Source organism: Amblyomma mixtum, chromosome 3, assembly GCF_055824585.1.
Source record: "Amblyomma mixtum isolate Tamu chromosome 3, ASM5582458v1, whole genome shotgun sequence".
NCBI classification, from domain to species: Eukaryota; Metazoa; Arthropoda; class Arachnida; order Ixodida; family Ixodidae; genus Amblyomma; species Amblyomma mixtum.
Window position 1 is genome coordinate 229,238,768 of NC_143014.1, and position 26,546 is coordinate 229,265,313.

Consider the following 26,546-nt stretch of genomic DNA (forward strand, 5'->3'; position numbering starts at 1 on the left):
CTCCGCGGCTAAGGAAAAGGAGCAACTTTTAATCGTTATGCTTACCGGTAGAAGCGTAGACGCTCGGGCTTGTTGGCTCATATTGAAAGGGTAAAAGCATTGCGCCATAAGGTGAGGACTTAGAGAGACAGAGCTGTGCTGGTCTGTCTTCCTGTGTGCTCGCCTTATTGCGCTACGCTTTTACCCTTACCTCTAGGATTACAGATTTAATATTTAGTTCAGAACGACATTCCTCTCGAATCAAATTGTGGCTGCATGGATCCTTTTCTTTCGGCACGTTTAAGTGACTAATCTATCTTCTGCACGAAAGTGTTGGGTATACATACATTGCTTTGAATTTCTCTTTGAAAATGCCTAAGTGGACGTCGTCTATTAACGCGTCTGTTGCAGCCAACGGCCCAGGCTCGGTTCCCCGGCATACGTGGACAGCGACGTCTGTGTTTGGCCTCCCGCGTACTCCACTACGCGCAAAGGGTTATCGGCTGGGCCGTTCACCGCCTCCTTCACTGCTACCACTGCCAAGGTGCTGGCAGCACTAAAAGGGGCACAAAGCAGTGGAGAGGTCTGGCGGGAGTCTGCCCACGGTGATCTCGGCTGCTTTCCCCCGCCGGCATGCGTGAGTTCCATCTTACAGACGCCTGCACACTTCTGATAAAGACCTTAAAACTTTCACCTGCGAAATTTAGACATGGAACACCTGACAACTCTTCCACTCCTGGGCAGCCTGGTGACTCGTCAGCGCCAGCGGCTACCCAACATTTTGCTAACAGTTGCAGAAGCGCCAAACGCATGTGCTCCGTTGCGCCCAAGGTTTGACTATGCGGCTGAACCGACACGTATTGTCTCGCAGTTCCGAGTATCATATTAGCATTCTCTTCGACTGAGTAGCCGACGCAGAGCCTGCCGAGTTCTTTTTGTCTGGATTTAGCTAGGTGCAGTAGTTTTGGTACCATAGAGCGCAATTTAGTAAACACATTTACGATCTTTAAAAAGGCGCCTTAGACGTAGGTTTGAAGAAAGCAGAATAGTAAAAAAAAACTGAGTTATACTTTGAACCTAAGGTTCTTGGTAGGATATGGCTTGCTTGCTTCCTTGTCTCTCTTTCTTGCTTCCTCGCTTGCTGACGCTTTAGTGCCATTGCCTGTCACTTTTTTAGAAGCTATGTGGAAGCAGGGGCCGATATTGTTTTGAACTGGTATTTTATTCCCATACGCAGTGAAACGCGGCAAAATATGAGCCATATGCAACACACTTTTGTCCTATCGTCGGTTACATTCCGTCTTATGCTGCCACCTATACGGAATACCGTTAACGTTCATTCCAGAGTAGCATTTGTCCCTATAATGGTCTTTTAAAGGGGGTATTAGTGCGTTGTTTAACTACGCAAAGAGTGTGTAGACGCCTAGTATATCAACGCTCACGCTACATTTCGAAAATTATACTATGCCGGTTGGAATTAAGCCAAACATATCGAAAAGGCGGTTATATTGTAACGCGGCGGCCAGACGAAGAATGAGGCGTGGTGAACGATGGCTATGAGATGATTTAATGGCTGCTGGCCTAGCGCGGGCTTCGTCTTCGTCACTCTACCCGGGGCCTCCGAGCGATCGTCCCGATCGGTGACGAACAGACGGCGAAATGGCGATGGTCTTGAGTGAAGGATCGAACAATATGTAGAAGATGGTGCAGTGCTGGCCGCCACGATGAGAAAGATGAGAGAATGAGTCCCGGTCCTTTAAGCATCCGGGCCCTAGGGTGCCAGGAGCTGACGGCCGAGGTCCTTGGACGCACCGAACGGCAGGGGCAGGGGGGCGGTGTCCTGATGTGTGGGCAGGGTCTTGGGTCGGTGGGGTCTTGGGTCCGTCGGGTCTTGGGTCCGTCGGGTCTTCGGTCTTGGGTCGTCGTGTCGTGTGGTCCGGGCGGGGGACGGGGCTGGGGTGAGCGGCGAGGTCGGTTCAGGTCAGGCGGGCTGGGGCACGGCCGTGCGGCGATGACCAGGTACTCACGGCCGACGTCCATGGCAGGCCCAGGACGCCGAAGCTCCGTGACCACGATGGCGATGAAGGGACCCCAGCACCTCACACCAAATGTAACGCGGCGGCCAGCCGAAGAATGAGGCGTGGTGAACGATGCCTATGAGATTATTTAATGGCCGCTGGCCTAGCGCGGGCTTCGTCTTCGTCACAATATTTTTGTAGAAGAGAGCCTCCTCGTGGGTTTCTGCATCGGTATGAGGGGCCAATAGTTTTCTCAAGTGTCGTCCTCACAGACAGCCTTTATTTGGCATTCAGGTGAGGAGGTGGCTGCAGTATACAGTTAACATCATCAACTAAGACTTGATGGTCTAGAGATTTTAAGCTAAAGATAAAAAAGTTTCGTTACCAGTGGGATTCGGGATTTCGAAGTTTTTTCATGAAGCCGAATGAGATTGCCGAGTGGTAGTGAATACGCAGACTATCTATCAGGCTCACATAAAAACTACGCTGCAGTAGACGAATATTCTGTGCAACATTTTTTCCTGCCTACTCGCAATCTTTATTTATACAGCACGCATATTCTAGAATCGATTAAACAGGTGGTGACCTCTTTGCCTCTATTGATTCTGATTACTGAATTAGGCGATGCGGATTTAGCAGTTCCTGTTTCCCTTTTTATTTCGTCTCATGCAGTTCTCTGTTTATTTATTTTTCTACGCAGGTCGCCGCGCCTTCCGGGCCACCGTGTACCGCCCGTATGGTGAAGGCGGTACTTTGGGGTGGTTTTTTTTTGCAACCTTTAATTTTGTGTTAAGAATAGCATGTTTTAATTAGAAATGTCCCTGATTAAAAGTAACATATTCGGCTATCAGCTGTCTCAAGACCTTTTAATGGCAACATCAAGGCATTTTGTGAACATGCAGAGAATATCTCTCACAATGTGCTCACGAATTTCATTTCCTTTCTTTCTCTCAATCAAGCAAAAACAACAAATGACAACAGTTTCCTCTGCTGATAACAGAAAAAACAAGCTAATTACGGCAGCGAAACTAGAAATTACAAAATTTTCTTCGTGGAATACAGCAAATTGTTGATTTAATAGTTGCTCCACAGGATATCGTTACTCCCGTGGAGATGACGTTCTCCAATCCTTCTCCATTTTTATCGCACTGCAGAGAAGATCCTTACACTGGCACCACAGTTTTGATGCAGGCACGCCAAGGAAATTGTAAATGCGAAAAAAGAATATTTTTCAGCAGTGCTGTTTTACTAATTTGTTGTAATTTGTTTACTGAACGATTAGGCAAGAAAAAGAGTGGTATCGCATTTCCTCACCAACATTCCAATTGATCGCCTTAAAACTTTCATTTCATTTGAACTATAACTAAAGCTACCGCTTGGCAAGAGATACAAATTTCAGAATGCGGGTTGCAAGGCGATTATCATCAGATTCTAGATGTTCGTCGTGCATTTTTATGCGAACGGTTCTAGATCACTGGCGTTTAAAAGTTATGTTCAGTAGGAACTGAGCCTTCACTGTCAGTATCAAGATTAGCGTTTCCGTTTATTTGAAAGCGGGGCGGCTTTGACGAAAAAGTATTTTCTCGAGAGCAGGGGTTACGTAATGTTCTCACCTGTTTGCACCGTACGCACCACGTGGTCATCAGTCTCGTAGATCGCAGACTTTCAATGCACGCCAGTATTCTAGCTCTCTCATGTGAACCAGTTCCTGCAGAATCTGCAGACCACGCCCTTCTCACGTCATTTTTGAAATGAAGACCGCAGAATCCGGCCGTGGCAATCATCTTTCACAGCAACACCAATAGACCGTAGTTTCAACCCAAAACCAGGCATCGAAGCAGGAAGAAAACGGGGGATATTGCAGCGACCAAACTGCAATCACTTGAGTTCGACCTCTGTAAAGACGAAAACGTTGGGCTTTTAAGTGCTTTAACCGGTACCGCGGCAGGAAGAACTGCAAGCACAAGCAAAATATTATAACATCTTCATGAGGAGGGCGAGATGATGCAAAAGGTAAGTGGTGATAATGTGAGTGAAAGAAATCTTTCGTCATTAAAACCATGCATTTTGTTGCCATCAAAAAATTCAGGGGGCACTTTGTTGACCCAAAGTGCGTTGAGGCGGAAGCCTTAAGCGCGGTGTTGCTGCGTGTGTCACTATGTGGGGTTAAGACGTTAAGCTTTGCCTGTAACAGTGGAACGCGACAGCGTCTTGCACCGCTTGGTTTTTTAGGAAAGGAAATGTATCTGTCTCACATATCTTGGCGGATACATGAACCTCGTCGTAACCGGAAGGGAGGAAGATGGGAGTGAACGAAGACACCGTATTCACTAGGCGCGCCCTTGTTCATTTCGAACAGTCTAGCTGACATGGCGGAGTGGTTAGCGTGCTCACGTCGCACTCCGGAAACCCTGGTTCGATTTAAAAACTTTTTGTTGGGCTAGATGGTGCATGTTTGTAAGAAAAGAACAGTAGCGCAACCAAGACGAACACAAGAGAGGACCACACGATTCCCCAACTCGACTAATTTCCTTCTCGGTTTTATTTATCTGGTTTGACTGGAAAGGTTAGTAGCGCTAATTGGTTAATTAACTAAACACAGTTCCACTTACATGGAGCATCACTATACCATCCATCCCTTTAATTGGTTGCATGGTTACTAGGCAAAGTATAATTGGCCCTGTTTGAAATTCGCGCACTGTGACGTCACGACCATTTCGACCAATTGAAAAGCGTCACGTTTCTGTCGACAACGTCTGCTTGCAACAATGAGGCATTAAAGGCTTCCGCCTTAAAATTGTATCTTCACGTAGTATCCGATTTAAGTATTTAAAGTAGCCTGAATATATTTGGTTTAAAGTAACAAGAATATATCTTTAAATCTTCTGCAATATTAGTGTTGGGACACTTATTAGCTATCTGTATGAAACATGCGCTCGTCGATCAAGTCTACGCGCTTTCTGGATTTTGCATGCTGCACTTTACTTCAATACCTGTGTAGCGAGAGAGAGAGAATTACATGTTCAATTTCTTTGCGCTGGCAAGATCGTGAATCTTTATTCCATTCGATGCGGTGCACAACGCTACCAAACTGTTTTTTTTATCATCTGGATACGTTGATTTCTTCCCAGACAATAGCAAATCCAGTAATGGCTGATAAAACTGCACTTAGTAATTTTCCTGTCACTCAACTCAAACACGTGGCTTCTGCAAAAAAAAAAGGATTCCGTGAGAATCATGACAATATAAATGACAATGTAACCTAGCGTCCGGGATCCTATCCCGACGAAGTGTGTCGAGGCACCGTAGTTTACTTCCGAAATTAGGCGATGATGGCGACACTGTATTGCAAGCTTTGGTGTTTCCTGACTTATAAAGCAACAGTTTTAGTTAAACTGTCAACTTTTTATTTGAATGCGCTGGTCAAAACAGGATAATTTCTCTTTGCTCCCAGTGTACCTTTAAGGTGTCAATGCTGTGCAGCAAACGGCAGTGTTAGACGTTCAGTTCTGCTAAGCTTTATCGCAGCCACAAGAAAGTGCCCCTGGGTTCTTACATGGTTATCTGGCGATTTATGCCTGGTTTCGCTACATTTAGCAGATGGCAGCGCTCTTCTTTGTCACAAGTGAGCGCCGAATGGATGATGACTCTTCGTCGCTTTCTTCACATTTCGTGCAGAACCGATTGCACAAAGAACGCGCACGAATGTCGAGGCACGCGCTATGTACCACTGCTTTCTTCTCCACTAATGTCGCCACAGTTTCGCAGGTCACTATATCAGCTCCTTGCTTATTGTGGCCGTCTGGTATGCTAGTCTGAGGTAACTGTGCAGTGTCGTTAAATGACTTCAGAAGCGACGATGTCAAGTCGTGAAGAGATTCGAAATAGGTTGGATGTACTCGAGGTACGCTTCATGATGCTTGTGTTTGGCGCACGGCAGCCTTAGATGCTGATGCCTAAACCTGCCACAACATAACACACAATGCTGCATGATGCTGCACGGAGCAGGGTAGTAGGATTGTCCTAACAAAGCCGTTGCATCTTGACATGTCCGTCATTTCTCACCAAATAATGGCGTTGCTCTGTAAGTGAATCGATCCAATTTGTTCCCAAGGGCGTACGCTTCCGAATAAAAGGAAACGAGCACGGTTCCCGTAAACTAATTGAGCTTGTGTCCGTGTGCTTGTGGAGCTTGTGTCCCCATATTACCGAAAAAGGATGTGGTACCAACAGGCCTATTGGCGGTTTGAACATTAAGTGCTTGCGGTTGCTTTTCACGGGCCATGTATGTCAACAAGGGACTCTGATTTGCTTTTAGAGAAGCCCCAAGTGCTCTCACAGTCCAGTGAGTGGCTGATGTTTGAAAGGATGAGTAATAAGGAAACAATATCGCGATATAACGAGGCATAGTCCCCCTCATAAAATCATCCAATTTTGTTTTTTAGGCCCTCAGCATTCACAAAGACGAAAACAAGCTGGGGGCTATAGGAAGACGTATGCCGGGGCTTATGATTACCGGCTACCTATATGGCAGTTTCGATAAAGGGTGTGTAATAAATGGCACCGCAGCTATAAAGGGTGCACCTGGTAAGCGCGCTTCGGCCAAATGCTTAGACTGCGGAGGGCGCACAGACAGGATCGCACCTTCTCGGATCACAAATGATTTTTTTTTATGCCGACCACCAGACTACAATACGCGCTCCTCCTCTTTCAAAGCGCAAACTTTTTGTGTTATAAGGCCTCCTTTTATTTCCATCGTGTTTACCCAAAGAATACGAGTGCTCATTGCCAGCCGATGACGCTAACTACCCTAGTTCTGTTTGAAAAAAGCGAAATAAGGCTGCTATGTGTTCAAGAACTGGCTCTAAATTCCTGGTTAAAAAGAACAGGAAGACTAATAGCCTTATAAATCAATTTCATTCACAAATGTCATAATAAAAACGCACATTTTTTTCATTGTTGCTTGAAGGTTCCAGTACGAGGGACTATAAAGTACCAATGTTACCAAGAACGCGAGTCGAGGGAACGCTCAGGCATGCCAGATCATCCTAGTGTCCTCTGCGAAAAAACGAAGAAAATTCAGCTGCAAATAATTGATGGATTGGTGCCGAAGAAATGTGACGTCATTCTTCTTTCACTCACCGGTCTATTCTAATTTTGGTTCTGTGCTAAATATGTGTGATCTGACCATCTCAAGTTAATTTTTAAACCCAGGTGCGGTAGCTACTCAAAGCGTGTCACAATAATAGATCGGGGCGAGTCCTGATATATACTACCCGTCCAGTGGTGCAGCGGGTAAGCGATGAGCCACTCCACAGGTAGGTGGATGTTTCAAACACCTCCGCCGGATGGGCTTGTGAGACCAAGGTTGCTATTCCCGAGCAAAGTGGATATCGAGTAGCACCCGCAAGCCTCTTTTTTGAACTGAGGGTTCTTCTATAGGCTGTCTATTTTGCATATAGCCGTCCTGTGGTCTGAATAATTTTCTTTTTACTCATTGTTATTGTTGGTCAGTCATGTTTAGTCCGGCATCTCTATCTGCTTCCTTCCAAGTAGAGAGGGCGTGGGGAGAGGGTGGAGAGGAGTCGGTTGCTAGGTGGCAGGATGAGAGAAGGAAATCCCCCTAGACACCACCTGGCGCAGCTGGCAGGTGGAGGCTTTAGACAGACGGCGACACTGGAAAGTTTTCACCGCTATTTCGCTCCTAAGGCTATTACATTAAAAAAAAAGTGCATCAACCAAAATATACTGTCTCTGTTACACGTCTGAAGTAAATATGCGTAGAATCTGTGGCCTGGAAATCGCATATCATTATTTCCAGCATCTTGCCAAGGGCGAAATTAAAGGGTGGGTGTGGAAGGGTAGCCGAATCCCAAACTTAGTTAGATAATTTACATAAACATTCATGGTGAACCCGATATTTTCGAATTAAAATGTTCAATGAAATTCTCCTTTACATCTCTAGGCCATAGGCTCTTCCAAAAATTGATGCTGGCTCTCTAGTGTAGTGAAATGAGTGGTGGTGGCAGATTCTTATCTATAATCAACCCCACAGTCGTTATTCGAAGAACCACAGCTAGGAGATACTTGGCAGCCTCGGTTCACCAGCCAGGGCCAACGTAGCGGTTAGGAGTAGGATCTCGCAGTATGAGTCAATGGCTGTGGCGAAAGCGCTACCTACGCATATTTAGGTGGTGACTAATTTAGGAGCGTAAATTTTGGCTGAAGCTAAAAGCTTACCTGAAGCGTATATAGTCCAGAACTCTCCACATAGGCATCCCCCATGGTGCTAGTTTAGCCCCTGCGGTATAAAGTATGCGTTCTGGCATAATGCGATACGCATGCATAGAAGAGCCTTGTAATAAGAGAGTAATCACTCATTGACGTCCTCCCAAGCGCAGCCGTACGGCTACACAGGAAATCTATACAGCTTTCTGCGTAAATTTTGGCTGAAGCTAAAAGCTTACCTCAAGCGTATATAGCCAAGAACTCTCCACATACGCATCCCCCATAGTGCTAGTTTAGCCCCTGCGGTATAAAGTATGGGTTCTGACATAATGCGATACGCAAGCATGAAGAGCCTTGTAATAAAGGAGTAATCACTCATTGACGTCCTCCCAAGTGCAGCCGTATGGCTACACAGGAAATCTATACAGCTTTCTGCGTAAATTTTGGCTAAAGCTAAAAGCTTACCTGAAGCGGATATAGCCAAGAACTCTCACATAGGCATCCCCCATAGTGCTCGTTTAGCCCCTGCGGTATAAAGTAAGGGTTATGACATAATGCGATACGGAAGCATGAAGAGCCTTGTAATAAGGGAGTAATCACTCATTGACGTCCTCCCAAGTGCAGCCGTATGGCTACACAAAAAATCTATACAGCTTTCTGCGTAAATTTTGGCTAAAGCTAAAAGCTTACCTGAAGCGGATATAACCCAGAACTCTCTACATAAGCGTCCCACATAGTCATAGTTTAGCTCCTAGTTTAGTTGAGAAAGCTTTATAGCTTTCCTTAGTAGCCGCATGGCTGCGCTTGAGTGGATGTCAATGAGTTATTACTCCCTTATTACAAAATCTACTCCACCTTGGGGGATTCCCCTAAACATTTTACCATGAAGAGCCTTTGCGAACTCATACTTGATATTTAATCTCAATAGCTCTCTCTAACGTGCTTTTTGCATCTTTTTGCAAAATATTTCGACTAGACACCTTGCAGACGGCATAAACTCCATCGCCCTCGCTATAATTCGGGAGATGTCATTCTGAAATGCATTGGTTAGGATTCTTCCAGAGGCGTTGTAATGCTTATTGACCATCAGCATCCACACACACATCACTCCCAATTGTGATGCTGGCTTGTTGGTTGGTTGGTTGGTTTATGGGGTTTAACGTCCCAAAGCGACTGAGGCTATGAGAGACGCCGTAGTGGAGGGCTCCGGAAATTTCGACCACCTGGGGTTCTTTAACTTGCACTGACATCGCACAGTACACGGGCCTCGAATTTCTCCTCCAAAGAAATTCAACCGCCGCGGCCGGGATCGAACCCGCGTCTTTCGGGCCAGCAGCCGAGCACCATAGCCACTGAGCCACCGCGGCGGCCCGATGCTGGCTTGTGTTTTGCACTCTGTAACCAAGTGCAATATGACATCCAGAACACTTGATAGATATTATTCCTGTAAAAGCTAGATTGTGCATGAAAAGATTACGGAAGAAGGAAGAGAAGGAAAGTACGCGGCCCCCTGGTCTGGCTCCAAACGGACCACTTCTTCTTTTCCGTATTTTTATTTCGTACAAATTCTAGCTTTAAGTCCCAAAATTATCGAAATACTCCACTCCTTGTACATGAGTCCGTTTGTATCCGCTATGCACCCTGGTCAATTCCCCGCCGTCGGTATGTGCCATTAACACGGAGGACATCATCATACAGGCCACTATCACTGCCTCGTTCCTGCACCAAGGAGCTGATAGAAATAGTAGGTAAAGGAAACATTGAAAGAATAAGTGCGTCGAAGCGACCACATATAGCGGCACAAATTCCCCATACATTACACTAGCAACCTATCCCAAGCTATGCGGTGCGTCGTGGGTCGATTCTAAGCTTCACTTTTATTCTCATTTAAATTTCACTTTCATATCAGAACAAATATGCAACAGCTAAATTCACAGTAAAGCCATCAGAATACGCTCCTTTTCCAAGAACATACAACACAAAACCCTTATGTCATATACCAGCGGAAACTACCCCAATCTTCTTTTCCCCCCATGGGGTAATTGAACTATATTACTACCGCGGCTTCAAAACATTCTCAAAACTATAATGGGCTCCTATTGACATTACGACGAGTAGGACTCTCTCGAAGTTTCCTTGAAGAAAATACATTATTCATAGCACTTCTGATTACACCGGAGAGAAAGGCATTGGAGGGAGGCGGAAGGCACTCATTGTCTTTCCATCTTTTTCCACTTTCCAATCAATAGCGCAATTTTCAACAATGTGGTACTGCCCGTTGAATGATATCAAAGAGATTGTTACATGATTGGACATTTTTCCTTATGAACAGGTATACAGTCGCTTTCTTTTCCACGTTTTTTACCAACATTAACCCCTCCAATTCTTTTCCCTCTGTTTTGCAGTGTTTATTGCACCACTCTGGTATCCAGCGGCCGCAGCAGCTTCGGCAAAGGGAATCCTGAATTGCGGACTCCAAGCGCGGGGTTCATGCTCAGTGTGGTCAAAAAGCACCTTCTCCAAAAACTGAAAATTTACTGAATTGAAATATACCTGCGCTTAAAAGACACGGACTGAAAGATAGAGACACACACACACATAGCGCTGGCCTTACAACTGAATTTTTATTCGGGAAACACTGCTCTTTATGCACACCAGCAGCTGATAAAAATGGAAGATGGTAACACCCGGATGATAAAAAATCGACAAACTGTCTCGTCACATGTCCAGTCCTACCTTCCCTTTTGCAAAAATGCCCTTTACTTTGATAGTAGTGAAAGGGACGTGCTACTCACGCATGCATCCCCACTGTCCGCTATGCTCATGGCTTCAATTATTTCACGCGCCGTTTGGTCCCGGTTCCTGCTTACTATCTTCGTCTCGTTATAGGAAGGTACACATTTACACTCTTGACAATGAACCACCAAATTCCCATCGCCTTTCCGTTCCATGTTCTTCCGATGTTCACGGAGCCGCTCGTTCAAACATCGCCCCGTTTGGCCTACATATGCTTTGCCACATGTAAGCGGCAACCTGTATACCACTCCTGCGCATGCGACCATGGGGACTTGGTGTTTCTTTTTACACCCCTTAGTTTTTCTTTCTGGGTACGTTACTATTTTGCATACGTTTTCCAATTTGTTTTCCAATTTGGAACGGAAAGGCGATGGGAATTTGGTGGTTCATTGTCAAGAGTGTAAATGTGTACCTTCCTATAACGAGACGAAGATAGTAAGCAGTAACCGGGACCAAACGGCGCGTGAAATAATTGAAGCCATGAGCATAGCGGACAGTGGGGATGCACGCGTGAGTAGCACGTCCCTTTCACTACTATCAAAGGAAAGGGCATTTTTGCAAAAGGGAAGGTAGGACTGGACATGTGACGAGACAGTTTGTCGATTTTTTATCATCCGGGTGTTACCATCTTCCATTTTTATCAGCTGCTGGTGTGCATAAAGAGCAGTGTTTCCCGAATAAAAATTCAGTTGTAAGTCCAACGCTATGTGTGTGTGTCTCTATCTTTCAGTCCGTGTCTTTTAAGCGCAGGTATATTTCAATATGGCAAACCAACTCGCCCAACAAACCACTCTGCTGAAAATTTACGCATTAGTTTTTTAGATCAATTTTCCCACTTAGAGTCGACACTCTATCTATGCTTGCTAAAATATCTTAGCTGTGAGACGGATTTTCTCCAATCGGCTTGTTTTCTTCCGACCATTTGTCCTTATTCTTGGTCTACTAATTCGGGCTCCCTCATGTTCAATTTGCACGCTAGGAGCCGGTGTGCTTACCAGAAATTCGCTGGAACTCAAATTTCTGTTCTACGCATGCGTGAAAATGCGAGAATACTTGCGAGAATGGTGAGGACGGCATTTAAAATTCCTATTTTCGTTACGCCTGTGCTTAAGGCGATTAGCGTTGTTTTTTACAAAGCACGAGGCAACCGTTCGAATCCATTCTTCAGCCAGTATTTCTAGTTTATTTTTTTACCAAGCATTAAGCGCTCGAAAATTATTCACCATTCACCTCTAGTAATGCGTTCCCATCCGGCTTCCATTATGAGATGGGTCTGAGCCAAAATGAGTGATCTAGAACTACTAACTTGAAATCAATTGTTGATTCGCATCTCTTTGTCAACCGATAATTGTCAGATTCCCCGCTTTCATAGTTTGACAAGATCTAGAATGACACCGAAAATTGGTGAAGTGTACCGTTTTCGCATGCGCAGAACACAAGAATCCTATATCGAACAGTGCGAATACAAATAAGCGCAATAAACGAGGAGACAGACGAACACAACGCAGTTCAATACAAGATGCTTGACCAACTAGCCCGCCAAAACGTTCCAGAACACAACATTGCCCGCCAACGAATGCCAGGTAATGTGGATAACGGATGCCTCCTCTCTGTCGTTTTGCAGTGTCCTAGGATAGAAAACAGCGGAGCTGAATAGCGCCGGCGACTCTAGGAGGTTTATCCATTGCAGCAGTGAAAACTTGTTTTTTTACCCACTCGCCCTTTTTGAGGACAGAAAGTTAAACTAGATCACATGTAATGTCAGCATCCTTTCAGCCAACGCTCAAAAAGAGCAAAATTAGAAAGCTACTTCCACATTCGTGCATATCGCTGTTTACGCGCACTGAGATTGTAATTAGCGGTATAATGGTGTTACACCGTTATATGCTGTTTTTCACACTTTAGATTCGAAGGTACAGTCAAAGACGGAAACAGTTTATTTGCATACCGAGGTAATTCAAGATACAGGGCTTCACCCTCGATAGTTTACCTGTGGCTCGGGTATGCATCTGCTAAATGCCCACAAAAGTAATATAAACACCGAATGCCGACTTGCTTGCTACGTTAGCAAAGATTGAAAGAATTCAGAGCAAGGACAATGCACGTGGAAAAGAAGTAAGCAGCCTTGACCGCTTTTAGAGTTGTGTCATGCACGGAACTGCACCAGCTTGGACCTCTTTTAAGATCAACTTCACACTCGGATAGCGAATTAAGTGATGATGGTACGCTACTGGAATAAAAATTCTAGCTGAAAACAATCGCCTTCGCGTCACCTGCTACGGTGGGAAGGTAGTATTGACGTCACAATGCCACGTGACTTATATGGCAGGTAGACCACCTTCTTGTCTGCTCTCAACGTCGCTGCTACCGGCGATGACGACTGCATGCAACACTACCCACGAAGCCAGCTGCAGAACTGGCTCTCGAGTTAATAACGCTGCTTATGGGCGTGTAAGCTATCGGTTTGTCAGCTATTTCATGTCGGTGCTTATTTCTGTATTTCTGTCAAGATCGCTCTGTGGCGGACATCCCGTTTCTATAAGCCGTTTTCTAGATGATCCGGATATCCTGAGTCGGCATTCCAATGGATTGCAGACATCGAGTACGCTCCGGTTCGAATCAACCCGCCGTTTTATATCATGTGCGCAGATAATCATAAGGCGGAGTGAGTTAAAGGTGCAAAATACAGGCAATTGGGCCTACAAGGTGGTTCATGGTGGTTCAACGCGCTTAACTTTTTACAGAATGAGACGAAGAAGCACTATGTGTTGTTGTGTCTTCATCTTGTTCCATGGAAAGTTAAGCCCGTTGAACCACCTAAAAAGTGTACATCGCGGTCACTTCAGACTGCGCAGCAAAAAGTTTCTCACAAATAAGCCATTTGTACAGGCCTGCAGGCTAATCCTTCTACGCCTCTACACTTTCAATGGGTGAAGAGGAGCCGCAGTGGTTATGGCGCTCGGGGGCTGACCCCAAAAACGGCTTCGATTCTGTAGCGGGGGAGAAATTCGATGGGAGCCAAAATTCAGAGGCGGCCTTCACTACGGTGCTCCTCATAGCCTGAGTCGCTTTAGGACGTTAAACACCCATATACTAAACTAAACTAAGCTAAACTAAACTGCATTGGGTGTACTTTATCGTTGCGCTGCCTAAGAAAGCTCTAGGCCTATGCAATCGTCGCTGCTATTATCTGTGGTAGTTATACAAGGGCTATCCTGAGTTACCCACATTAGCTTATCTATACTGGCAAAGATGGCTCCCACTAAAGTCAATGCATTGCAGCACTGTAGGTGTACGACGGACGTTGGCCCATTTCACGACGTTAGGCATCCGCAGTGCAGGCGCAGCGCGTGAGTCACTTGGAGGGCAGCAATGTGGTAACGTTTGCAGAGGTGTTCCTGTGCACCTGAATGCGTGAACTGAAAACGGACATTTGCATGCGGACAAGCAACTCAGAGCAAATGAGGTGTGCTTATGAGAAGTACTGAACGGGTTTCTGGGATGGCACGAACAAGAAAGCAGATAAAATGCGGGGACTGCATTGGGAACCTTGATATTAAAAGTTGAATAAAAATGACACAACCTTTAGTCTTGTGAATGCATATCATAAAGAAGTTTATTATTACTTCAAAAGCAGAGGTAGCATGCACCAAATGAAAGAAAAACGAGGCAATAAGAAGACACTGACGACGTGACCACGCGGTACCCATTGCCGATCATCCGAAAAGTGTGTCCCGGTGAACATCGCCTCCGGAGATGCGGCCACCACTGTGTTCCCCACGCTTCAATGAGGTGGATTAGGGGACATGAGGGTTGCTCTCTTTAACGCGATAGGGCTAACGCTCCCGTTCTGCTGCAAATCCGGCGACATCGTTATCGGCGTCGTTGTGAGCGAATAAGATCGTAGGGGCTTAGCCGGGTTAAACCGAGTAGACGTGCAAAAGCATCTTTTCAGCCTGGTTGGGTCATGGTTATGGTTTTTGATTAGCTTATGTTTAATTTATCACGATGCGTGATGGGCTTCGGCGATAGCAAACTGATCGCGTGCAATGACATGGCCGCTTGATGCAAAGCGCACAGCAAGGCGCAGCCAGACAGCCGCCGCCGACAATGGGCGAGCGCGCTCTGGCGGAGTTTAAAGTCGGGACCGGTGTTCTCGGTGAGGGCGCCACTGTCGGGGACGAGTCGCCCGGTTTCCCGGGAGTGGACGCCCGAGGCGCTCCTTGCTTCGTCGAGTCCGACCGCGTTTGCCTCGTGTAAAACCGTGTTTGCCTCATATTCCTCGTGTCTGCAGTGCTTTCTTTGGGTTTTCTGGCTGGTGTGCGTGTGAGTGAGCACGTTTGCCTCGCGTCTGCAGCGCTGGATTTGGACTTTTTGTGTGCACGTGAGTGAGTGTTTGCCTCGTGTCTGCAGTGCACGCTTTGTGCTTTTTGTGCACGTGTGTGTGGAAGTCAGTGACGTGTATGGGGCACGATGCCGCGCAAATGCTGTGTGCCACTGCGCGTCCCAAACTCCAGAAATCATCCAACTGTGAGATATCACAAATTTCCCTCGGAATTATAGCGTCGAGGAGCGCGGCTTAAAATATCGCACGCCAAGGACTCTCCGGGTAAGGAAGCAAGTTTGTGCCAAGCGACACGCCTCTGCTATGTTCCTTGCATTTTACAGAGAATCACTACAAAAAGGAAGTGTATCAGATGTGGCTATCAAGCAAGCGGCCTGGTAACATGCCAACGCCCCTTCTTCCTTTCCCTTTCCCTCGCTGCAGCCGCAGCTATAAATCTATGCACAATAAAGTACCGGGCGTCTTTTCTGGCCTAGCTACTGATGCGTCGCGTCTCTGCATGAAGCGATTGATCCATGGTGTCAGAAGTGGCCCGGTGTGCCCAGCTGGATTATTCAAACAGCAGAAGCAATGGACATCGTGAAACCGCCGGGTCCACTTCAGTTGACTGGGAATATCAGAAGAAACTGGCTAATATTCAAGCAGAAGCTTGTCAGTGAGTGGCGCCCAGTCATGTACGCTTCGCGAGCGCCCACCGATAGCGAAACACGGTACTCGCTAATCGAGAAAGAAACCCTGGCCATTGTTTTCGCATGCGAAAAGTTTCACCAGCTGGTATATGGCCAAAGGATTGTCATTGAAACAGATCACAGACCTTTGCTGGCAATCGCGAAAAAGGCAGTCGGAGATATGCCACCAAGGCTGCAGCGTTTCTTTATTCGTCTTCTTCGTTACGAGTATGAACTGCAGGTTGTTCCTGGCAAGGACCTGCTGTTGGCGGACATGCTGTCCCGTGCTCCTGCCCTTCGTGCCGTCCTGGAGTCAACCGAAGACGTCGAAGTTCATGCTGTACAGGTCCTCTCAAGCATAGTAAGCACACCAACAGAACGGCGCCTGCAAAGTGGGACTTTAGCGGATCCATACTTGAGCAAAGTCTTAGAGCAGGTGGCACAAGGAACTAAGATTGAAGGAGAGTTAAAGCCATTTGCAGCAGAACTATCGGAAATTGATGGAATACTGCTGAAAGGATGAAAAATTGTCGTACCGAGGACAATGAGAGTGGAGATGCTGCAGAAGTTGCACGCGGGACATCCTGGGCTGAATAAAAGTAAAGCCAGAGCTCGGGGCAAGATCTTCTGGCCAGGAATGGGCAGTGCCATTGAAACGCTCATTCGCAAATGCAGCGCATGCCAAAAGTACGCCTACAAGCAAGCATCTGAGCCTTTCATTGTGTGGCCAATACCCAGGGTGCCATGGCACCGGGTGGGAATCGACGTTTTTCATTTCGCTGGGGACATGTACGTAGTGGTGTTTGATGCGCAATCAAACTTTCCAGACGTTTAGAAGCTCGCCGTCACCACTGCGCGCGAAGTCGTTACAAAGGTTGCGTCTATTTTTGCGCGGTACGGAATTCCTGCCCAAGTGTGTACCGGCAACGGACCTCAGTTTGCTTCCCAAGATTTCGCGGAGTTTGCACGGCGCTATGACTTTGTCCATATTACTTCGAGCCCTGAATTTCCGCGGTCGAATGGTTTGGCCGAGAAACGAGTACAAATAGTGAAGAGCATTATGAAGAAAACTGCAGAGTCTCGTGACGACTTCTGGACGGGTCTTTTATCATATCGAGCGTCCTTATAATAGGACGGACAATCACCGGGAGAATTGTTGCAGGGTCGTTGGCTGCGCACTACTCTGCCTGAATGCAGCGTCGGAAAGGAGCGCCCGGTAGTCAAGCACCGCCAGTCGTCCAAGGACAAACTACTGCCTCCACTGCAGCAAGGAGACAGGGTGCGGGTTCGTGACGGCCGCCAGTGGTCGTGCAAATCGATGGTTCTCCAGAAGGTGGCTCCACGATCGCACATCGTGAGAACGGACGACGACCCTCTTCTAAGACGGAATAGGCAACATCTGCTGCGAACCCAAGAGCACTACAACGTCATCGATGGCAGCAACGACCACGCGGACATCCACTCCGAGGCTAGCAGAACCTCACGTCCTGGTACCGACGATAGTCAGGGTGAGCCACGTGATGGACTTGCGACAAGCACTCAGCTCACAGCATCAGGTGCAGCTGCGGGATCAAGTATGCCACCCATTCCACGCAGGACAACCCGGCCACGCCTTTAACCTAAACGGCTGACTTATGATCACAAGTTTCGGCAAATTTCTTAGAGCATTGTCAAAACTGATCTTCTCACAGAGGAAAGAAGATGTATCAGAAGTGGCTATCAAGCAAGAGGCCTGATAACATGCCAAGGCCCCTTCTTCCTTTCCCTTTCCCTCGCGGCAGCTATAAATCTATGCACAATAAAGGACCGGGCGTCTTTTCTGGCCTAGCTACTGATGTGTCGCGTCTCTGCATGAAGCGATCAGTACAGGAAGGTCAAGGAAGGTTCTTTGTCTGTGAATGGTTCTTTCCTTTTTTGTATGACCGTGCAATAAAAGTTTCAAGATGCTGGTTTAAGTATATTTTTGGTTTTCGCGGCTGACACGAAGTGGAAATCTACTGTGTGTGACCAGCTTTGTGTGCCCGTCTCATTCACCGTCTACATAGGGCCGCGAGAAATTAATAAAAATCAGGCGAGCACTTTGACGATCTAAATTGCGAAGAGGCGAAATCCTTGAACCGCCTCTGTTGCTGCCCTCTGCTTGGCAACTTTTGAAGATCGTTTGGCGACTCTTTAACGCTTCTGTTCGGCATCGAGAGCGCGTTTCGTAGCGGGCGACATTGGAGCGCGCGGGCGGCATCCTTCCTCGACCAACGTTCAGGGAGCAACTGAGAAAGCTCTGTGTGGCATGACCATTGCGCAAACTTGTGACGTCATTGAACATGAGCCGGTTTTATACCACCTGAGGATTGCGCATGGCTGCACTGCACATGCGCAGAGTGCGCGTTTAGCGGGTATCATTAAGTAATTATCATTACTGTTCATACATTTACTACTACTCCCTTAACTATCATTACTGACTTTTCAAGTAACCATTAACCATTCCTACTATCATACTGATTACTGACAGCTGCCGCGGACGGACGGACACGCTGACGAGTCATGAACCATAAAAGGCTTTCGCCTTAAAAGTAGATTGAAATCTTCAGGCGCATTAACGCATCAACCTGAGGCAGAGCCGCTCTCCCGATTGTGTATCGTATAGGGGGCCGTTATGGACAGCGTTCAGGCATACACCAGAAGAGCGATTCCCACCTGCTGCGATGATTTGTTGCATAACTGGCTTTTAAAAATGAAGCCTTTAATGAAGAACTAGAATGCCCACTGTTTGCGGCCTCAGACAGTCAGCACCGGGAGTACCGACGCCGCTATCGCGGTGTTTTCCTGCGAGCAGTTGTCCCCGAGCAGTTGCGCCGCGGCGGGCGCACGGAGAACTAGGCCCAAGGCACCGTTTCTGTGCGACGTGGCGGGCCACACCCCGCTTAGCGCTTTGCATCAAGCGGCCGTGGCAGTGGCCTGCCAAGCTGATCCGTTCGCCCCGCTGCCAGTTGAAAACCCGGTCGCGGCAATCTTTATTTTATTTCTCCAGGTTGGCCAAGGTCACCTCCCATGCTAAGCTTCACACAAGTATTTTGGTTCGTACCGTGTTACGTATGGTCACTCTGAAGTTCAAGCTTCAGACAAGATATTTAGTTTTAACCATATTGTCACGAATATTACACGGCGCACCGTTAGATACCCAAGAACTGTTCCAGTCTGCCGAGCGGTCACCAGCAAGCAGGCGAAGCACTTCTTCTTCCTCTTCACAAGCGAGATAGCGGAGCACTTCTTCTTCGTCCACTTCTAAGCTGTATCATTGCTCCCTCCTCTGCAGCATCGCCTCGATGCGGGCCGCTTTCATAGAGGGGAAAATGGGTTGGACACGGAAAGTTAAACACAGCTATCACGACACAGAACCGGTGGCACTCAGCGTGAAGTACAATCAGCAGGGCGGTTGTAGTACGGCTTCATATGAATGACGTGCACAACATCCGGAAGCGGTGGTCTCTGCGATGGGTGGCCTGGGGTTGTCGGTGAAACTTCGTACGTCACGTCGCTAATGCGGCGGAGAACTCGGTAAGGTCCGAAGTATCGGCGCAGTAATTTTTCGGACAACCCACGGCGACGAACTGGTGTCCAAACCCACACATGGTCGCCTGGTTCGTACGTAACAAATCGCCGTCCGAGATTGTAGCGGTCAGCGTCGACGTGCTGTTGACGGTGTATTCGCTGCCTGGCCAGTTGACGTGCTTCTTCAGCCTGCTCAACGAAAGTGGCGACGTCAAGATCTGGCTCTAGGTCACACTAAGGGTCGACGGTCAACATGGCATCCAAGGAAGTAACAACTGGACGACCGAAGACAAGCTGGAAGAGCGTGAGCCGCGTTGTCTCCTGCAGGGCCGTATTATAAGCGAACGTTACGTATGGGAGAATTTGGTCCCACGTTTTATGCTCCACATCCACATACATGGAGAGCATATCGGCCAGGGTTCTGTTAAGGCGCTCCACCAATATATTTGTCTGAGGGTGGTACGCTGTTGTACGCCTATGGCTCGTGTGGGTCAGATCTAGGACTGCCTGAGTCAAGCGGGCCGTGAAAGCAGCTCCACGGTCAGTAATGATAACCGCCGGAGCCCCATGACGCAGCACGATGTTGTGTACAAAAAACGTAGCTACTTCGACAGCAGTTCCGTTTGCAAGCGCCGTTGTCTCAGCGTACCGCGTCAAATAATCCGTCGCGACAGCAATCCAACGTTTTCCAGTGGATGACTTCGGGAAAGGGCCGAGTAGGCACATTCCCACTTGTTGGAAAGGCGTCTTCGGAGGCGCTATGGGATGAAGAAATCCTGCGGGTTTTAAGGGAGGAGACTTACGGCGCTGGCAGTCGCGACAGGTTTTGACGTATGTCCGCACTGATGGAAGTAATCTGGGCCAGTAGTACCTCTGCCGAATCCTCGCTAAGGTACGACTGACCCCCAGGTGGCCGGCAGATGGTTCGTCGTGGCAAGCGCTCAAGATATCAGGTCGCAACTGGGACGGGACTACGAGCAGAAATGTTGCGGTGTTGCTCTCAAAGTTGCGCTTGTAGAGGACGCCGTTCTGCAGAGTGAAAGATTTGAGCCCACGAAGAAAAACACGAGGAACGCGGGGACCATCGCAGCCTTCCAGGTACGCGATGAGCGGCGCTAACTCTGGGTCCTCCCTTTGAAGCTGCGGCATATCGGTTGCGCTAACAGCACCAAGGAAAGAGAAGTCGTCAGTGATTTCCGGGGAAGCCAGGTACACTGGCGCGCGTGATCAACAATCCGCATCTTGGTGCTTCCGCCCCGACTTGTACACGACCGTTACGTCGTACTCCTGCAGACGGAGGCTCCACCTCGCCAACAGCCCAGATGGATCTTTTAGGCTGGCCAGCCAGCATAACGAGTGGTGATCGCTGACAACGCGAAAGGGTCTTCCGTATAGGTATGGGCGGAACTTACTGATGGCCCAGACTACCGCAAGACATTATTTCTCAGTCGTTGAATAGTTGCATTCCGAGCGCGAAAGTGTACGGCTTGCGTAAGCAATGACTCGTTCGGCGCCATCCTGCCACTGTACCAGGACCGCCCCAAGGACTACGTTGCTAGCATCAGTGTGTATGTCGGTTGCTGCGGCGTCATCGAAATGGGCGAGTATCGGTGGACGTTGCAGGCTTTGGCGGAGCTCCACGAAAGCATCCTCTTGGTCGCTTCCCCACAAGAAGGCTGTGTCGTCTCTGGTCAGCGCTGTTAAGGGTTCAGCTATTTTGGAAAAATCTTGGACGAATCGTCGATAGTAAGAGCACAATCCCAAAAAACGTCGAAGAGTCTTTTTGTCAGTGGGACGCGGGAAACTGGAGACAGCAGCGGTCTTGTCGGGATCTGGGAGAACACCGCGCGCGCTGACAACATGGCCGAGGAAACGAAGCTCCTCAAAACCGAAATAGCATTTCTCAGTCTTGATCGTAAGTTGCGCACATTGGAGCGCCCGGAGCACTGTGCGCAGCCGCTCCAAGTGTTGCTCGAAGGTGGGCGAGAAAATGACGACATCGTCCAGGTGTACGAGGCACGTCTGCCACTTGAGCCCATATAAGACAGTGTCCATCATGCGCTGGAAAGTGGCCGGCGCTCAGCACAGTCCAAACGGGAGCACCTTAAATTCGTATAGACCATCAGGCGTCACAAAAGTAGTTTTCTCGCGGTCTCGCACGTCCACCTCTATCTGCCAGTAGCCACTTTTGAGATCTACGGAGGAAAAGAACCTGGCATCACGTAGTCTGTCGAGTGCATCATCAATCCTGGGGAGTGGGTAAACGTCCTTTTTGGTCACGTTGTTCAGTTTGCGGTAATCAACACAAAATCTCAAGGTGTTGTCTTTCTTTTTCACGACGACCACCGGTGATGCCCATGGGCTTGCCGACGGTTGAATGACATCGTCGGCGAGCATTTCGTCCACTTGCCTTTTAATGGCTTCGCGTTCCGTCGAAGGAACGCGGTATGGGCGCTGGCATACGGGTGGTGTAGTCTCGTCGGTGATGATGCGATGCTTTGCGACAGGCGTACGACCGACCCTGGAGCTTGTGGCAAAACAATCCGCGAAGTCGGTTATAAGCGCCGAGAGGAGAGCCTTCTGCTCAGGCGCCAAATCCGGATTGATTCTTACGGACGGAAGGACAGGACATGGTGGAGCCTGGTCTTGAGGGCTTGTCTCCAGGGCGCACACTTGAGGCACCACGGCGAAGTCATGCAGGTAGGCGACAGCCGTGCCCTTGGCGAGGTGCTGCAACTCGTTGGCAAAATTTGTAAGGAGCACACTAGGACAACCGTCTTGTAGTTGGACGAGCCCGCGAGCGACGGCTACTCCCTTCTCGAGCAGCAGGGGTACGTGGCTATCAGCGACACCTTCGCAGTCGTGGAATAAATCGTTCCTTACGAGAACTAGCACACTGGACCGGGGTGGCACCATTACGTCGTCGTCAACAAGTCGCAGAGCAGTGAAGCGTGAGTCGTCTGTGTCAGTGCGCGCCACGGCCCGTTTAGCCGAGAACGTGACCCGTGCTTCGTGGAGGTCAATGACATCACCGTTCGTGTGGAGAAAGTCGAGACCGAGGATCAAGTCCCTCGAACACTCACGGAGGACTACAAATTCGCCGACGTACACAAAACCACGGATATCGACACGAGCTGTGCACCTGCCGGCGGGGATAATCAGGTGACCCCCAGCAGTGCGAATGCTAGGCCCCGACCACCCCGTCAAAACTTTCTTCAGTTGTAAGGCAAGGGCCAGGCACATGACAGAATAGTCGGCACCAGTATCCAGCAAAGCGGTCACGTCGATTCCGTCAATTTTGACGCACAAATTGGAGGTAGCGCGTCGGATGCTGTCGCTACTCGCTCCCGGAGAAACATCGTCGCGTGGTAGTGGCGCAGGAGGATCTTCACAAGTACCAGCATCAGCGGCCTTGCCTCCAGAGGCCGCTGGAATCAGTTTTCCCGGCGTGGACTGCGAGAACGGCGTCCGGAGTAGCCTGCGGCTTGACGGGGGCTTGGAGAACGGTAGCGTCTCGGCGACGGTGATCGAGCCTCCTGGTGGCCTGACGTGATGTGGTTCTGGCGCGACGACAGATGGAATGCTATCTCCTGCGGTCGTTCCCCGTTCTGAGGGCACGGGTCGTCCGGCGCGAAACCACGCAGGCCCACGCGGCGGTATGGGCACGCCCTGTAGAGGTGACCCGCCTCGCCACAGTGATAGCAGAGGGGCCGACGATCCGGGGCACGCCACACTTCACTCTTTCGCGGTCGCTGATAGGCTGGCGGAGCGTCACCACGAGGGGAGCTCGACGAGAGCACTGCTGGAGTCGCGGCAGTGACGTCGTACCCAGGGGCCTGGCGCAGGACGGACGCATACGTGGGCCTTGCATCAGGCTGGCGAAGAACCTCAGAAATCTGGTGCTGTTGTGCTGCCAGGCGCACCTCGTCCCGGATGACTTCGCTCAGAGGCGTGAAAGATGGCGTCTCGGACGGCGTACGGAAGGCCTGCAGTTCCTCTCTGACGACAGATCGGACCAGCTCGCGTAGAAAGGCCGCGTCGATACCGGGAGGCATGGAGATGGGATCAGGCCCGAAGGTGTTGACATCGCGATTGTACTGGCGGGCTCGCTGTTCCAGCGTCTTCTCCATAGTTGCCGCCACGGTGAGGAATTCTGCCACAGTGCTTGGTGGGCTGCGCACGAGTCCTGCGAAGAGCTCTTGCTTGACACCCCGCATGAGGTGGCGAAGCTTCTTGTCTTCTGTCATGTTGGGATCCGCGCGCTTAAAAAGGCGAGTCATGTCCTCGTAGTACATGCGTACACTCTCGTTGTGGCGCTGGTTGCGCGAGTGTAACGCAGCTTCTGCTCGCTCTCGACGGTCTGCATTCGGAAAAGTGGCTTTACGATTGCGGCAGAAAGCTTCCCAGGACGTAAAGGAAGCTTCATGGTTTTCGAACCATGTCCGAGCCGACTCTTCAAGTGCAAAATAGACATTGTGGAGCTTACGGTTGTCACTCCAGCCGTTGTAACGGGCAACCCGTTCGAAGATCTCGAGCCAATCCTCGGCGTCCTCGAACACGTCGCCATGAAACGACAAGGTGTTCGTGGCTGATGACAGAGGATGTGCGCCGGTAGCGTGGTCTCAATTGCCATGGCAGCTAGTGCCTCCGAAGGCCGGGGTTGCGTCGCCCTGGTTGCAGCCGGAAGGAGTCCAAATTCAGGGGATGCTCCACGGAGGCGGCGGCCGCGGCGCTGGTGAATTGGGGTGAGATCCGTATTGGTCGGTAGCCTACGCGGGTCTGGAAGCGTACCCCGCACCTCCACCAGATTTGTCACGAATATTACACGGCACACCGTTAGATACCCAAGAACTGTTCCAGTCTGCCGAGCGGTCACCAGCAAGCAGGCGAAGCACTTCTTCTTCCTCGTCACAAGCGAGATGGCGGACCACTTCTTCTTCGTCCACTTCTAAGCTCTATCAATATTAAGTGATGCTTTCGCACTAAAGTCGGCACGTCACGTAACCATGCTGCGTCATCACGACCTGTCCACTGTGGTAGATGACCCTTTAATTAATGATTGGTAGCTAGAGCTTGCGCAGGAAGGGTAACCTTGCTGTCACAGTCTACACCGACGACAACACTGTCCATCGCAGGGCAGTGTGCATCGCTTGTTAAGCGCTACACCTTTGCGCAAGCACTAGCATGAGAACTCTCTGGGATCTATAAATGTAAAGTACAGAATAGTCAATTCCGCATATATGGGCACCAACCCGTCAACGCTATCGCGTCATACCGTTAAGGTGCAGCTTAAATGTCTCTTCGAATTTTTTGAACAAAATACTAAGGCTGTGTGCCCCATTGCACGAAACATGCGCGAAATTGTTAGGTAATGTGTCGTGCTCCGTGAGATGCCGGGAGATGACAGTTATTTCTTGTTAAAATCATGCACCAGAACTAGGAACCGGCGGACAGATTCGTGTGTGTCGAATGTATTACATTATGCATGGTTCAAGTTAGCGCTAATGAACCTGAATTTGCTAACTAAATTCATTCGTTGCGTTTTTTCATCTATTCTGCCTTCCTGCGTAAATATGGCCATTTCTGAAGGACGCAAATGCTTAGCTTTTGAACCGAAAGCTTCACTTTGGCACCTGGGCCTTCAATCGCGGACCGTGTACAATTGACCTTCAGCTGAGTAAGACGCCAACCATAAAAAGAGAAAAAAAAATGAATGAATATTCATGACTGGGAGTAGAATCCGCGGTAGCGCGAATAGATCTCCTTTAAGGGCCGCTCAGCGATACTACTAGGCCATCGCCGCAGCCAATACGGCTAGCGCAAAACTGCACCAGACTCTGACGCTGCTCATTAGAGACCGTCGTCGTCATCAAAATCCATCTGCTCCGCCCCGCAGCACTGCCTTTTTACTGTCGTCTTCTACGTAGCACGAATCCGTACTTGCGCTGCGACTCGAAGGTAGTAAACTTTCTCTGTAGTTTTTATATTTCTCTAAAGATTGGGTCAGCAGGACCACTGCTTAGGCTGATGGCGGAGGGAGCGCACGTCTTGCGTATCGTCATGCTGCTCTTGGACTTACAAGGCGAGGACGCTGAAGCCGTGCGTACTCTTAAGATACATAGCGGAAACTAGAACTGGGACCTACGGACGATAGTGTGGTCCGACAACCCACTGCTATCACTGAATTTGGCAGTTTATGCAACGGCCATAAACGCCATTTTTTTTTGCCCTTTCATGTTTCTCCACCGCAGCATAGCCAACCATGACGTGAGCCCGGTTTACCTTTCGGACCTCTCTCACTGATCTGTCTTATAGGCTTCTGGTTCAGTGTGTGGTCGATACTGTGTGCAGAGAAGGAGCTTTAGCTTACTGTAAGTTATTTTTCGTCTTGTTCTTCCTTACTCTGCTCGCAAATATTACGCTCCAAGCATTCCCTCTTCGGAAAAATCTACCATCTGAGGCATTCTCCAATCCTACAGGGCACAACATATTTTTAGCGACAAAAATAACGCAAAGCATGCCAGATTTCTTCGTGTACAAGCTCATGGGAAGGCTTTTTGAGGTGCTATTATCAGGTGCACGGTGGCACCTTCAGGAGACAGGCCAGCATTGTAGTTTTTAACATCTCCAAAAATACCTTGACTGTCTTACACCATGTTCTCCACCGTGGGCTCGTCTCTTTCGTAGGTCCTCGCTCGTATGAGCACCGCGAAGACTTGGCACTGCGGCACCTTGCGCAAGCGCCACGAAGAAGAAGAGGCAGAACAGCAATTAAAATCGCTCATGCGCACGCGTAGCACCTATTTCTATTTATTACTTAATTTATCTATTTATTTTTCCAATGAAAACAAATCCAAACAAACAAGCAAAAAATCTCAAAATCTCTCTATGCACCCCTCTTCTTGGCCGATCCCCCTCTGTGGGTATGCGCCATCCCATGAGGTGAACAACAACAACAACAAC

General features: G+C 48.8%; 1 protein-coding gene across 1 annotated transcript in view; it reads right to left on the reverse strand.

Moving 5' to 3' along the window:
• Positions 1–372: 372 nt before the first annotated feature.
• Positions 373–26,546, reverse strand: part of LOC149353956 (uncharacterized) — a 39,308-nt gene continuing 13,134 nt past the window's right edge. The window contains exon 2 of the mRNA XM_089575890.1: positions 373–535. Within this exon, the coding sequence (XP_089432016.1) occupies positions 373–535 (163 nt within the window). The remainder of the gene's footprint in view (positions 536–26,546) is intronic.